Raw genomic sequence first — 16,639 nt, 5'->3', positions numbered from 1 at the left:
AAATAGACGTGTGACTATCTATTTATATATCTATATTTGTGGTGTGCAAATAAATTGACTTTTATCTACAATATTTTTTTTATATTAATTAATGTTTGTATAAAAATTAAATATTATGACTAAATAAGGAACTTTATAACTTTTTTCGAATTAGATCAGTTAGTTAAGTCGGATACATTTATTTTTTGTAACAATTAAAATTAAGATAAATACATCCCATCGAAATAACCATTATCGGTTTTTTTGTTTTGTTTGTTGGGATTATTTTCGAGGAAAAAATTATGAAATCTTAGCCCTTAATATATAAGTAAATAAATAAATAAATATATATATAATGATGAATCAATGAAATGATTAGGATTTAGAATTAAGAAAGAAGATGGGATGTAATTTTGAGCTTTAACAGTCGGGATCGCTGTCAGGCTCTGACTCATAGGACTAGTTGGGACCCTCTCCACCCGCACGCGCATTTACCGCGTGGACCCCATTCGTTGACATACCCTAAATTAAATTAATTAAATTAAATTAAATTAAATTAAATTGAACCTACCTACCCTATTTCAGTCCTGCTTCGCCACCACTCTCGTCTTTAAGTATTTATTATCATTAATTACTAATACATTAAATATTACTAATACATTAAATTATAATATTTAATAAGTTATCATTTCGGGGTGGAAATCAAATTTACCACTTGCCTCAAATTGATTTCCTTTTTATTTTATTCGTTGCTTCAAAACTTGTCACCCCCCTCGACGACTCTTCAAAATCCAGCTATTTAAAATCATTTGTAAGCACTGAAAATCAAGTGGGCGATACTTAAATTACTTACATTTTAAATTTGTATAAGTATTAAAATATGCATGATGTGAATGATTATATATTATTCGATTACACATCATTGTTCATTTTAACATTTGATTCAAGCTTTACAAATTTATAAATATATATGTATCTTATCATTTCATCTCACGAGCTAAACGTTATATATCACTCATATGGTAACATCTCGATTGCTGAAAATATTGCGTGAGTATCAAAAGGTTATGAGGATTTTCTTGAATAGTCAGATATGGTTGGTTTGTAAACAACTAATAGTCGAGGTAATAGCTCACTCAAGTCTCATCCGTCTTTAAACATTTTGACCATAAAACCATGACATAGTAGTAGCACGAGTCGTATCTTTTGAAGCGTACATTGTTAAAAAAAATATTTTTATAGTAGAATAGAAAACTCCTAAAAACACATATAAAAATATATGTCCGATCGATAATGGATCGGTGGTCCTTCAAGGTGAATGAAGTCATGTTACTATCGGGCACACGTTGTATGATTATTAATGACAAATTGAAACTCGAGTTTATGTTTCCACACAAACACATTTCCATTGTCGCCAATGGCCACATTCAGGTACCTGATTTAGATGATGTCTTTTTTGAATTCAACGTGGTGGCATTAGTCAGTACTGAAGTTGACTCCACCACTATCTATACATCTCATCACAAATGGGAAATTGGATATTTCCTCTTCCTATACACAAATTATGGGAGGGGGTGATCCCAAAAAACAAAACAATTAGGGCAAACTACTTAGTTTGAGTACTAAATAAATCGACTTAATTCACAAAGATTAAATTTATTTCAAACTTACGGAAGTGATTCAAAATTATCATTCAATCAAAGTATTTGAATATATACGTTTTACGCGAGAGATTCAAACTTAAACAAAAAAAAGTAAGTTAAGTAACCTATCATGAACCGATAAATCAAAACATGGTTAAAAATAATTCGATTTGTCTTGGTTTAAGATTTTTTATTTAATTCTAAATATAATAATGGATTATGTAACTTAACATTACGTTTTTAAAATTAATGATATATTGAGATAACTAAATGAAGTTATCCATGTAATTTATTCAATCAGTGGATGGATATGTAATTTGATTTAAGCAAGCTTTAATCGTTCATCTTTACTAAAGCTTGTGATAAAATATAAAAACATTTGAATTTTTTTTGAATAAATAATTCTCAAGTATAAGAAAGTATTGCATTAAAGTTTTGGAAAATCAATCAAAATTTATATTGTATAAGAGGAGTAATGCATTATATAAGAGTACGTAGCATAAATTGATCGAGTATTCTAATTAATATCTGTAATTTGTCAGTATGTTAGGGCAGAGGCTTTTCAAAATAGTTGTAAAAATCAAAGTTATTATTATTTTAAAGAAAAAGAATGAATACTATTAGGGATTGATAAACACAGAGGAAAGAAGTTTTTTGTATGTGATTGTATATAATATATATCTAATTGGCTAAGCAGCGAATTTGCTTTCAAAATGAGCTCTCCTTTCCTTTGTCACATCACCTCAAAAAAGTCAACCCAAATTCTTCACCTTAGTTTCTTCAACTTTATTATTAGTATAAATATTTATATGCAGCAAATCGGTTTCCTTTAATTTTTATAAAATTAAGAACAAATAAGAGACAAAGAAAGAGCCTTCAAGCATAAGCATCTGTGGAGAAGTAGTAAAGGTACAGGTCAAAGCAAGAAAATTCTGATAATAATTTCAGAAACAGGTCTATAGCTATGTCAGATGAATTTCATCTGGGAAGGGGAAACTGGTGGGATTCAACAAGAATCAACAGAGCTGACGATACTGGAACAACACCGGCTTCGGTTTCGGCGAGGTTAAATGCAATAGCAAACTTCGAATGGCCGACTGATATGGTGGACATGAAATCCAGGTCTTCCATGGATTCCGGAGCTGCATCCGGTGGCTCTATGGTGGTGCAAACTCAGACCTCCGCAGCCTCTGGAGGCGGTGTTTTAACTACTCCCAACTTGCAAATGATGGGATTAGGCCTTTCTTCGCAAGGCATGGACTGGAACCCGGCTATGTTGTAAGTTTTGTATACTCTATGATTTCATAGTTTTCTTGAATCATACATTTTTATTTGCATGGATTTGGTGCTATATTCGTACTCGAATTTTGTTTGTGATTATGGTTTTAATTTGTTTCGTTTTTATAATATATATATATATGTAGTCGAGGAGAAAAATCTGAGAGCAGTTTTCGTTCTATGCTGCAAGAAGATTCAAATACCAGCAATTTCCTGCAAGAATCTGGGACTGCTGCATCTCCGCATGAGCATTGGCGGCACAAACTTTATACCGGTGCTTCATCTGAAGATTCATCCGCTAACGATTTTAAGCAAATAAATCGAGGTTTTACCTTAGATCATCACTCACAGTTTAGTTCCCAGGCTAACTCCAATGACAGTACAATAACATCTCAGAATCTAAACACCGGCGGTTATCAGGTGGATTCTGCTGCAGCCTATGGTCTATTAATGTCTGAAAACCAGCCGCAGAACTACGAGAATCGGTCCATGAACTATCCTTATCCGCCGAGTGGTTATGGCCACAACCCAGGGGAGTTGATGCCCTCCTGGAATAAATTTCCACAATTCTTGAGAACATCACCACCCAAACATCCGCAGCCGCTGCCGCCTGGTGCTGGCAGCAGTCACTTGCATTTCACCAACAACACTCCTTTCTGGAATGCTTCTGCCACCATGAATGATGCTCGATCTGGCTTTTTCCCCGCGTTACAAACGCAGATTCCCATAGTTCCATCCTTTGATGAAAAGCCGAAGGTAAATAGAAAAGAAGAAGAATCTAACGTAAATCCATACAACATGAGTAATTTTTCATCAAACTACATTACCATACCTCATAACTCTAGGGTTTAGTCCATTAATAATTTTCTATTCTTCTTCATCGTTTCATTTTCTTTTCTTTTGCATTTTCAAGAATACATTGGAAGTTCGGGATTCAGGTACGACAACAAAGAAAAACAACACGGAATCATCGTCAAATAAAAGATCCAGGAATGAAATTTCTTCACCGTTGCCGGCTTGTAATAAGGTATTATACATTTTTAATGATCATGATATTTTGACGAAGATATTTAGGAAAAAGTTGAAGCCTAACATCTTAATCCTTTCTGTATACTACAAAACAGATTAAATGACATTTATAAACACATAACTTTGCTCTTGATTAGGTGAGGAAAGAGAAGATGGGAGACAGAATAACTGCACTACAACAATTAGTCTCACCTTTTGGAAAGGTAACTAGTTAATTTTCTGAAAAAAATTCATCACTTTCCCTCAAGTGGATTCCACTAACCATTTCTTTAATCTTAGAAGCAAACAACGAAATGCTGATCACATTATTAATCTAATTAACCTATCGCACTTTCTCAGACTGATACAGCTTCGGTGTTATCTGAAGCAATTGAATACATAAAATTTCTCCATGAACAAGTTAGTGTAAGTACGTCCCATTTGACTTATTTCCATTATAGTTTCGCAAGAAAGGTCGAAAATTTGGTTAAGTAATTTAACTAACTTGTTGTGCGCGCTCGTGTCTGATATCAGGTCTTAAGTACTCCATATATGAAAAATGGAGCTCCCGTTCAGCGCCAACAGGTACACAACATTTATGTTGCTTCACTTAACTAGTGATTAAAATGGCAGAAATAATGACATCCAGTATATATATTAACTTTGAATTGTTTCGCATGCAGATATCTGATAAATCAAAGGATCCAGCAGATGGGCCACGACAAGATCTTAGAAGTCGAGGGTTATGTTTAGTACCGGTTTCCAGCACCTTCCCTGTAACTCAAGAGACAACGGTTGATTTTTGGACTCCTACTTTCGGAGGAACGTTCAGATAAGCTACTGTGACGAGTCAGTATAATCGGTCACGAAAATTCATGGGAAAAAAAAGGTTTTGGTGACCAAGTATACTGATTTGATCGCATTATTATTCTGGTAATTAAAAGCCTGATTCCATGTGGTGATAGCATATTACACTTCTCAAACTCTAACAAAGTAGGATAGGAAAAAATGTAGCCCCTCATATCCTTTATCAATCCAGGTGATGAAGAAGCGAAAAAAATGCGAAAAGCGATTAAAAGAAATTCACTAAAGGGAAAGGATTAAAAAGAGTTGGGCCATGGCTGGCGACAGCCAAAATTATGCAGCTTAAGTTAGCTTATTCGGCTAAGATTTGATTGAACTTATTGTATTCAAATATTTAAACTAGTTTTCTAATAATTCAAGAATTATATATGTTAATTTAAGTGTAGATTAGTTTGCATAGGAATTTGATAATTTATAGCCGAATGAAGAACAAGGGAAATGTGTAAAGGAGCTTTTGGTGATGTAGATGAAAGTGTTATTTGCACAGAGCTGGCACGTAACTTTAATCTTCTTTGTTAAAGACATGAAAGGAATAAATACAGGAGTGTATCTGCAGTGTGGGGAGATCAATTGATTGGAAATCTCACTTTTGAATTGTTTATATGTCTGGAATATGTTAGTGGAAGTCAGAAGCGGGCCAAGTGGCCCCCTTCCTTTTAGGGTTTTTGATATTTTATAATTATAATATTCTTTTTGGAAATCAAATAAAATAGAACAAGTTAATTCGAGGCTCAAAATGTTATTTTTTGGATAAAAAATATTTTAAATTGTATTTTAAAAAATTAAAGTAAAATCAAAGATTTATTTATTTTAAAAGAAGAATAGATTTTTAATTTTGCTCCTGTTGAATGTTCCATGATACCAGAGGGAGGAGCTATCAGTACTCATGCCTATGCCTTTTGTGCTTTGCATCGAATGGTCACTTTGAACTGCTTTCATTGGAAGGTAAAGCGACCTTATACAATAAACCGACCAAGAAAGTAATCCAGTATATAATTTGCACAATTATTATATCATGAGATCGTCTCGTGAGTTAATTTTATGAAATTTATCTCTAACTCGATTTAATTTATGAAAAAAATATTACTTTTTTATTTTTATTTTAGGATAAACAAAATTAATACCGATAAAATGGTCGACACAATGAAGATATGATAATTTTAAATAAAACTCCACCATTCAGTGAAAATTTGAAGTTCTTCTTTAATTAGATAGTGTAGATAGTGTGTGTGTGTGTCTATATATCTACTTTGGGCATAGGAACCAACTTCTAGGCCACATAGCTATCAAGCATAGTATGGAATATTTTGTGGAAAGGGGTAGCCTTATTATCTTTACTTAGAAGCATAAACGAGGACAAAAAGAAAGCATCTTGCACGTTGAATATCGATCATGATTAGAAGAGTAACATCATCGTGGGATCAAACATTAATTAACTCTCTAAACTTCAAACTAAGATTTTGTCTTCTTGGCAAAGTTTGCTTATAATTTTGATTAATATTATGTATGTACGTACTCATGTTTCGCAGTACTATCATTTTTTTAAATGTGAAAGCTGGAAGAACTTTCAAGCGGGTGTTGAATTTGGGACAGATCCGGAGGCTCGGTGAAAAAGACCAAATATTGCGTTTGCCAAGAAGATAACACCATTATTTGTCTGTAAGTAATCGAGCACTAACTAAAAAAAATTGGCCTTGCATTTCGGTTGAAACACAAGAAAAAGGCTTTAAGGATTTTTATCGAAGATATTGCAAACCACCATAATCCTATCCTGAGCTGAAATTAAAGCTTTTCAAAAAAAGCTACTTTAACCATGGAATCAGAAAATTGTCCGCTGTTGGATTAAAGAATATCTGAAGCTTCTTTGACTCAGAAATTAGGATCACAATGACACCGTATCATTACAAAGTTCAAATATATGCGTCGCGGATAACACGTCACAGAAACGAAATGAACGTACAAGATATAACACCAAGTCCAAAACCCCCGTCGTTTTAGAAGTACCTATTCTCTTCAAACATTCTCAAAATCTAAGGATAAACTGTTCCATTTATGTCTGATCGTTGCAACTCTCATCTTTCCCGAATGGCATGTTCCCCCGGACCCCTCATCCGCCATACCACGTGGGTTTTTCAAGTTTGAGCCATGCAAATTTTAAGGACTGCAGTGAGGCCGGTGCAACTTTTCATTTTAATAAGAAAATGAGCGCACCGACTCATCAGTTGAACTCCACAACAAAGATCTAGACACTTCACAAATCCAATCTATATATATGATGGAAACACAGGGAATGAACCGCCGAAAGCAGTTTACAGTACCATAATTGAGACCTTGGCATAACACTTTATTAAAAAGAACAAATAGATGGGAACATCATAGCAAGAAGTACACATCCATTGCATGATATTATATCAGTAGGAAAAGGAATGAATCGTAAAACCATAAACAATATGTTGTATATGGAATAGCTTAGGCGGTGGTTTTCTTCAGTTTCTTGGCAACGGTGGCGATTAACTTGCCTTGGTGAAAAGCCTGCTGTATTTCAAGCTCGGATGGCTGCCTCGAACCATCGCCAGCAAAAGTTCCAGCACCGTAAGGACTTCCTCCTTTTATTTGCTGCATTTCAAACATGCCAGCTCCAAATGTGTATCCAATGGGGACAAAGATCATTCCATGGTGAACAAGCTGAGTAATAGCAGTTAACCTGCAATAAATCATAGACTCAATTATGTGCTCAATATTTGGATGAGATTAATGATAAAGAAAACGATGGATTGCTGATGAGTTTGAAATTTTGAGCAACGTCTTGTTTTCTACTAAGTTACAGGGACTATCACGAAGGGAATTACGCCGTAGTTTCTTGGCCACCGCCTTGAGATCCAGTGCTGTAAAAAATCCCAGCTGGCTTTCCAGCGAGTTGCTGTGTTCTCCATAGACCTCCAGTAGCATCAAGAAACGCTTTGAACTGGGCAGCCATCATTCCAAACCTCGTAGGAAAGCCAAAAATGAAGCCATCAGCCTCTGCAAGTTCATTAGGCGTGATAATATGTACATCACTCTTTGGAGGTGCACCCATTTTTGCAAGAACGTCATCTGGTAGTGTCTCAGGGACCTGGAACGCAAAGATTCAAATGAAAGATTAAAAATACTTTTATTATAGGAATGTGATACCCTGGGATGAGCCCATCAAGATCTGGCCCAAACTCCCGGCCCATATCTGAGGCCCACAGGTGAAGGGCCCATCAGAAGCCCAGGTATCCTCCTATAAATACCAGGTTTGAGCGTATGATTATGGATTCAATATGTTGTTCTCAGCAGCACCCTTAGCTGCTCCCCCCATATATCCTCAGTCACTGACTTGAGCGTCGGAGGGGCTACGCCAGGACACTCTCCTGGTCCCCTCTTAACGGTCTTTTTCTTGATTTCAGGCTCAGGGTCATCTTAAAGCCCACGTCTGAACTAGTGACGCTCGTTGGGATCGGACCCTAGATTTCCCGTGAGTATCAGAATGTAACACTCTTTTTTTCTTTTTTGAACAATCAATATAAAGAAACTTAAGAACAAATATCATGTAAAAGCGTGTATAGAAATACTTTATTTTCCTCAAATTAAATAATAATAGCCATAATGCTTGAAACTAGCCGAAGCACCAAATCATTTACGTAAGCGTTGGGATACACTTGGGGACCAACAGACACTTCAATGAAAAATACATGCAATTGTCTAAAAATTTAAATTGCTAAAAGTTAATTCAAATATAATAAATTGTCCGATACATGCATACGTTCCACATCTATTCTTGGTGTTTTCTCTAAAAAATTACAATGAGATAACAGAAGAAAATATAGCTCGTACCTGCCATAGTTTGGCTTCAACCCCTTCAACAGATGCAGCTCCCTTCTTTATCTCTTCCGCCAGTTTCTCCACGTGACCATACATAGAATAGTACCTATTTGGTGAAGTTTTATAGTTATTTTTGTTCATAGAATACCAGAAGAATTTTGCTTGCCTCATGCCGTCCCGTCACATAGGGAAAAAATCTTTTCTCAAAAATTTGGTCAAACAAGGAACAAAAATAGCTCCTGACCAAACCAAATGACAGCACAGCTCCAGCCACTGTCACTACTACACATCCATATATCCTAAAATTTCGATACAAACAGAGAATTTCTTTGTTGTATAACCGGGAAAAAATAATTACTATTGCCAACACGCTACGATTAATTCATCTCTAACCTATTGCAATTATAACATAAATTTCAAAGTACTAGCACAGGGAAACCAGTTTCTTGAGGATTTACATCTTCCAGAAACAGAGTCCTATTGCCAAATACGCATTTACATTGAGAAGTTAAGGCTTTACATTTGATGAATAATGACACAAGAAGCGCAATTAACATTAAGTATTGAATCTTTAAAATCCATCACAAACAACAAGATTATATTAACCAAGAACACATAAGCAAGCTATGATGGTTGTATTATAATATAATACACCTACTGTAATTGCTCATAAAATAATTAGCTCAAACGTTCACTAACTTGCACTACAGAGGTAAAACACATGAACACCACATGATTACCGGTAACTAAATAATCTGAATCTTGAATAATACATTTAACAAGCTATAGACTCTGTCAATTATAATTTACCAAAAAAACATAAATGAAAAACTAGTTTAACCATCATCATAAACTCGGAAGCGCGTATGATATTACTGGTCTAATCAAATAAACCAAAATAATTTGCGATCAATTCCTTTTCTATTCATAATTTCAGACTGATGGTGTAAGCTTAAAGCAGTGATTAAAGCATTAAGAAAACAAAAGCCAAAGATTCAGCTATTGGCTTGACCCTTCACAATAAGTGGATCAAAAGTTTGAAATGGAAAATACGAAAACAAAGACAATTAAAATCTGAAGAATTGCAGCATTAACCCTTTACACAAGTTTAAGAACCTAAAAAAAATTAATTACGCGGAGTCGCGGAGAAGCAAGAAACGCGTGAGATGAGTGGAAACGGGGAAAAAAGAACTAAAAGATTACATAGATCATACTTACACGATGTAAATTTTGGTGGCCATTGGTAACAGTAAACAGAGCTACCCTCTTGTCAAAGATTTAATCTTTTATAAAGAAATGGGAAAATGCAGCTGGCAAAGATAAAGCGATTGAGTTTTGCAGAACGTTTGTCACAGTGCGAAACCTCGTATTGGTTGCGTTTCCGGCGGATTGGGGGACTTTAAATAAAAACAGCAATTATCTCGGTATGACCCACAATATAATTGACCAAAAATATAGACATGTTTAATATGCACCTAAAAATATCTAATCGAGGGAAATTGCGTGAATTCTTGAACTTCGCTACTTTGTAAAATTAATTAAGTGAAAGAAGTGTGTGGCTTATGCTTCTTTGTGTTGCGTGACAGGAAATGCTAGTTTGTGTGGATAATTGTAGGTGAAGAAAAGAAATTAGGAGATGCGTCACAGGTGACCAAAATACTCATTACAGTAATGTTTTCAAGTACTTGGTTTTATTCTCGTGTCTGCTTTTTGAATTCTTGTACAGAGGCCCCACCATCGGAATGATCTTGGGTTGGCTTTTGCATCAAGAAGCCAAACAGTTTCGAATTTGACCAAACTTCCTCGAAACTCCCAAACATCTATGTAAATTGTATATGGTGGGTTTCTTATAAATATAATAATATCAGACTGACATGGAAGTTGGAACTGATAATTCTTTAGGAAACATAATTTAATGCTGTTATTTTTAATCATGTCGTATGCCAATGATCACACCCTTCTCAAAACATTATCATCGAAAGAAATAAGACTTGGAAGCTTGAACGTCAATAAGTAATTAGAGCATACACGTATACAGTTCATCGTATACGCTTGTTGGCTAGCAAAAAATTAAAGAAGTCACTGACTCGCTGCGATCGATCAAGACTTTTTCCAAACTTGGTTAACTCGGCACCTTACCAGGGTAGATTCTTTCCATAACAAGTGGAAAACTAATTGCATAATAACAACAAATTGACTCAAGAAATGATAGTGGAATAAATTTAAGCATTTCATATATCTAATGCATCATTCTTTGTTTTTGTATTTCTAACCTGAAATCGATGCTCTTGTTAAGAACAAAGCGTTGAATCGGGCTCCCCACTAAAAACATAAATCCACAGAAATCCGATGTTTGTCAATCCCCATCTCTGTCACCTCTATTGTATCGAATTCTAACATAAGTATCATTTCACACATATTTCACCAGTTAATCATTAACAAACTCGTATAGCGAACAATAGAAACTGGTATATCTGGATTACATCTTTGGCCATGTCTGTCTGCTGCTTCTCCTTGCTAACCTGAAGGACTAGCTAAAAAGCCCTACCATATTAACGGCTTGCCAATTGATGGGAGTGAAGTACAAAATATGCCTTGCTTCTCCTCTGCTGTAAGGTTGGATTATGAAGTAAATTCAATTAAAATCATGTTTTCTTGCTCCTTACATGTACGCAGGCTATAGCATTGCAACTCTGTTTTGTAATGTTTAAGCACAGGCATGCACAGATGACGGTACATTCCTTCTTTACCTGTCACATATACTGAGCAGAAGCTTCTACATGTGATATGCACCCGCTCATTGCTTAATTCTCCAAGAAAGGATAATAAGCAGTCCCCTGCTATGAAGATCAGCGACAAAGAGACGGTCTCAATCGCCATTCAAATTTCAGGCCAAACAACCTTGTGAGTCTCATTAGAAAGTATAAAACTGCCTTTGTGTTTCTTTTTAAACCCCTTTCACAAGGATCGGTGCCTGGAAGGCCTGGCTTCATAAAACACATCTCTAAACAGAATCTATCTTCGCGAGTTGGTTGTTAAGAGTCCTGAAAAACAAATTTTGCCCAAAAAAGACGACCATAAGAAACTCAAATTACTTTCAAGAAAAAAACAGTGTCACCTTAGCTGAGACTTATTCAGGGCCCAATTCCAAATTACTACCACAAGGAAGTGTCATCACAAAACTTACCATCGTTTCTTTCTAGGTCGGAAATTCCATATGAAGAACATCCACTGATAGATACTAAGGCTTTTAAACAATGACTTAAGTTCCACAATACAAGGACATAGGCAAGTACTGCTGCCATTAAGGTTTGCTGATGCAGATCAAAGTCTTGAATGTATAGTATTTGTCAGACAGGAACTCCATATTGGAACCACTCAGAAAATGACCTAATAAATATCATAAGCTCATATGTCACCATAGAAACGTTAAACTTTAGAAGAAGAATAATTCTTGATGCTGTGAATCATGCTGGTCTAGTCCATCACACCAAATTTAACAAGATGAAAAAAATATCGCCCGATAAATCTTGCTACATCTTATAGCTCACAATAAGGTTCTGTCACCAACAATGAAATCAATGACAACCACCGGTCTTTTGCTTATTCTCGAAATATTTCTACTGTTTATATTATCGTTATATCAGTTCATAACATACAACAAGTATACGCTAAAATTCAGCACAGCAGGCTGTTTGCATCCAAACGAACAAACTAAATTTCATTACTCTTTACTAAATTGTGTATATTTGAATCCAATAATCGCCCACACAACTCAACAATCGTCAGAATTACGTTTTCATATATATAATAAAAGTTAGAATAGTTACAAAGAAAAGTCAAAGTATTCGAAACCCTCCTGCTGAAGAATCTCTTCCAACAAAAACTGGGACTCTTCCATCAACTCGGGGCTCAATCTGAACATTAGCACACAAAATTCCATCTGATTTAGAGCTCCGTCTCCGTCAAAGTCACCTTCTTTAATCATGTTATAAAGATCAGCATCAGAAAATTCATGAAGCCCGAGTAAAGCAGCGTTCTTTTTAAGACTCTCAAATGTGATGACCCCTTTGTCAGAATCCACCAACAGCTGAAACCCGTTGCAGAGTTCCCCAATCAAGCCATCCCCACCAAGTTTTCCCGCCATCAGGGGCAAGAAATCTTGAAAATCGGATCGACCTGCGGACGCCATTAAAAGGACTTTTTTTCCCTTTTTTATCTCGAGATAGAGGGGATTCAAAGTTTGTGATTTTCAAGAATGGGATTCTTGTGCGATGGCTCAGGTATCGTTAAGGAGATGGTATAATATAGGGGGTGGGGGGGAGGAATGCTGATGGGTGAGGCTTCTTAGAAGGAGAGGGACATAGTTGAACAACTAATGTACAGATTGTTACCCGCGAAGAGACGGTCAGCAGTTGCTTCGAGGAAAGTGGCAATTTGCCTGGCATTTAATGCACTAGAAATTTTCTTCCGCGGTGGTCGTTTCCTGGAAAGGCAAAACTGTCAATTCGAAGGCCAAACGACCATCTTGTACCCCGATAACTTGGAACTTTCCAGAATACATAGGTTTTTTTTTTTTTTTTGCTGGAATAATTCCTCGGAGCGTTCTTTCCAGAATATATACGTTGTTGTAGATGAGATCCTGTTTATGTGGACACTATCTTCATTTCATTTCAACGAGTAAGATCTTGCCATACATACAATTTCAAAAAAAAAGTGGGTTTTATATATGCATGAGCAAATCTTGGCCATCCATCCTATCATGAGGACAATACCCACATGGATAAGATGAAATAAATTGTTTCATTCCTTAGTAAAACTGTAAATATTAATATATAACAATTAACGTACCTTGAAATAATATTCAAAAAATTAAAATTTCACTCGTGATTTTCAATAATTGGTCTGATAAACTTATTATATACTAAAGGACATGATTAAATACAAATTTGTTGGTCTCAGACTTTCACGAATATGAAAATAAATAATAAAATAGATACTGAGATTTACGTGAAAAACTCATAAAAATTATTAGGGTAAAACTATAGACAAGATGAAAAAATTCACTATAATATTTTATGACGTACAATCACTTAATATGTTTTCAAAAATAATATACACTCTCTTAATAAAAAACAATTTAAAACTATTATAGGACTAAGCACAACAAGAGGAATTATGATAAGATGCGAGAATAATAATTGAGATTCGTATTATAATAAGAATGAGGAGATCATCGGTGTGAAACAATGTATCGGTAGTTTCCTTCCATCTTAATTTGTCAACAAAGCCACCTACGTCATTTAATTTCTTGTTTGCCACTAACTATTCCTTTGTCGACATTTCTCCCACTTGGAGATTTAATTGAGAATCTAACGCATCACCACACATCCTTTCGATCTTGACATTCTCTGTTGCTTACGTTTCGGCTGTGTCACTTGAGAATCTACACCATTCAAAGTTATCAGAGTTTACAAGCTTGGTCAGAACATCATATGTGTTATCCTTTGTATGGATTTTGCATATCCACGCTTCTTTCTACTACCACTTCTTATACAAAGTGAAATTGAACTCCAACATGTTTAGTTCTGAAATAAAAAGCGGAATTCTTTGCGATGTGCAAGGTACTCTGACTGTCATAAAAAAAAAAGAACATTCTCTATTTTGTGTCTGATCTCATTCAATAATATTTTAATCCATATTATCTCTTTGCAAGATTGAGTAGAAGCCATATATTCCGTTGCAGATAATGCCACAACTGTTTGCAATTTTCAAACCCAACTTACTATTTTTATTGCAAGTGTAAATACATAACAAGTGGTAAATTTCTCTTATCAGGATCACATGCATAATATGAATCGACATAGCTTTTGAATGTAAAATCCGATCCTCCAAAACATAATGCAGCATTTGAGGTGCTCATAATGTTTTAATGATCCTTTTAACTATAATCCAACGCTCTGATCTAGGATCGACATACATACCGACTAACTTCTCTCACTGCTTGTGTAATGTCCGGTCATATATAAATCATGACGAACATCAAACTTCCCACTGCTGATGCATATGGTACTCAAGGCATCTCCATCATCTCTGTTTCACTACTAAGACACATCTCGGAGGATAACTTGAAGTTAACAGGTAGAATGATCGAAATTGGATTACTATTTTATATGTTGAAGCATTGCAAGACTTTGTTCAAATAATTTACACGAACTTATATCCCTAGAATCTTGTTTAATGGTCTCAATTTCTTCATATCAAATTCCATAGCCAACTGTGCCTTCAATTCTTGTACTTTATCCTTGTCGGAGCCTCCTACCGACATGCCATCATATACAACAGCAAAATGATATAATCATCATCAGACCTCTTGAAATATGTACAAGGACCTATACTAAGTCTGTTGTAACAAAATCTCATGATACATGAATCAAATATCTTGTACCAATAGATCGACGTTTGAGACCATGCAGAGATTTGTTCGACCTGCAAGCCAAGTTCTCTTTGTCTTTTCCGCAAAACTTTCTGGTTGGAGCATATGAATTTATTCTTCAATATATCCATGAATAGATGTCATTTTCACATCTATCTATTCTAGATATAGGTTAAACACCGCATACAATGTCATCAGTACTCTGGCTGTGGTAAGTCGTGTCGCACGAAAAATATCTCATTGGAGTCAATGTCTTCTTTCTGAGCATATTTTTTAGCACCAATCTAGCACGATACTGCTCTAATTGGTTATTTCCATCATGCTTGATCTTATAGACTCATCTGTTATTAACTATTTTCCTCCCTAGTGTAACCAGATCTCAAGTTTTATTTATGTCTAATACCTTCAATTCTTCTTACATTATTGTCATCCACAGAGATACATTCGAGCTTTGAGTAGCCTCATGGAAACTCGATGGCTCGTCACCCTCTGTTAATAGATAATATGCAATATTTCTTTCAGTGACATAATCTGAAAGCCAATATGGTGATTTTCTCTCTCGAGTTGGTTGCCTCACTTTAGAACCTCATACTCAACATGTTCTTGGTTCTTTTGCTTTGATACTACTTCACAAGAAATTTGATCTTCATTTGTATTGTTTTTCACTTGAAATATAGTAGTTTCTGAATTCAGAGTGTCTTTGTCTTCTTTTAATTTATCTTCATCGAATATAACATCCTTACCGATGACAAGCTTACGAACAATAGGATCCCACAAGCAAAACCTTTTATACCTTTAGCATATTCCAAGAAGATATAATTTCTGAATTTTGTATCCAACTTCGATCTTTCTTGATTATTGTAATGGACACATGACTTCCAAAATGTATGTAGCAAATGAGAGTAATCATCATCTTCCCAATCCACATTTCCATCAGAGTCTTAAGATCAATCGTCTTTGAAGGAGACAATTGATGATATAACTAACATTCTTGACTGTTTCTGCTCAAAATGACTTATCTAGACCTCAGTCCTCAACATAGCTTTTGCTCTGTCCAACATGGTCTTATTCATCCACTATGTCACTTCATTATATTGAGGTGTATAATCAATCTTGAAGTGTCTTTTGATGCCATCATGTTGACAAAATGCATCAAATACGTAATCAGTATATTCTTCTCAATTGTCGGTCTTCATACACTTGATTTTTTTCCAGAATCAAATTCAACATGCACTTTGAAATCTTTGAAGACCTGAAAAACATCTGATTTCTTCTTGATTGAATACACACAAAATCTCATAGAGAAATCATCAATGAACGAGACAAAGCATCTAGCTCTTCCTAAGGATACAATTTGTGATTGCCAAATATCCGAATATATCATTTTCAATATGCTTTTACTTATGGCAGTAGAAGTGCCAAACTTTATTATGTGTTGTTTACTAGTAATACAATACTCACAAAAGGGTAGTGAAATTTTTGTAAACCCTGACATCAACTTTTTGTTCTGAGAGAATTTTTAACAATTGTTCCGACATATGCCCGAACTTTCTATGTCTTTAGCAATGCTAATTTTTCTCCTGAACCA

The 16,639-nt window shown here is 35.2% G+C and overlaps 3 protein-coding genes across 3 annotated transcripts; 1 reads left to right on the top strand and 2 right to left on the bottom strand.

Moving 5' to 3' along the window:
• The first annotated feature begins 2,317 nt into the window (after positions 1–2,317).
• On the top strand, positions 2,318–5,472 carry LOC140812744 (transcription factor bHLH123-like). The gene is made up of 7 exons (XM_073171104.1): positions 2,318–2,900; positions 3,047–3,656; positions 3,814–3,927; positions 4,067–4,132; positions 4,269–4,334; positions 4,443–4,493; positions 4,592–5,472. The coding sequence occupies exons 1-7, from the start codon at positions 2,587–2,589 to the stop codon at positions 4,742–4,744; spliced, it is 1,374 nt and encodes a 457-aa protein (XP_073027205.1). The 5' UTR covers positions 2,318–2,586; the 3' UTR covers positions 4,745–5,472.
• Positions 5,473–7,060: 1,588 nt separating this feature from the next.
• Positions 7,061–10,063, bottom strand: LOC140812745 (probable NAD(P)H dehydrogenase (quinone) FQR1-like 1). Its single transcript, XM_073171105.1, has 4 exons — positions 9,834–10,063; positions 8,628–8,721; positions 7,622–7,884; positions 7,061–7,476 (listed from the first exon to the last, which is right to left on the bottom strand). Exons 1-4 carry the CDS (start codon positions 9,854–9,856, stop codon positions 7,242–7,244), a joined length of 615 nt encoding a protein of 204 aa, XP_073027206.1. The 5' UTR covers positions 9,857–10,063; the 3' UTR covers positions 7,061–7,241.
• Positions 10,064–12,441: 2,378 nt separating this feature from the next.
• On the bottom strand, positions 12,442–12,807 carry LOC140811338 (calcium-binding protein KRP1-like). Its single transcript, XM_073169193.1, has one exon. The coding sequence runs from the start codon at positions 12,805–12,807 to the stop codon at positions 12,442–12,444; it is 366 nt and encodes a 121-aa protein (XP_073025294.1).
• Positions 12,808–16,639: the final 3,832 nt, after the last annotated feature.

This window comes from Primulina eburnea, chromosome 14, assembly GCF_022965805.1.
Source record: "Primulina eburnea isolate SZY01 chromosome 14, ASM2296580v1, whole genome shotgun sequence".
NCBI classification, from domain to species: domain Eukaryota; kingdom Viridiplantae; phylum Streptophyta; class Magnoliopsida; order Lamiales; family Gesneriaceae; genus Primulina; species Primulina eburnea.
This window is presented reverse-complemented; position numbering and strand designations above follow the sequence as displayed.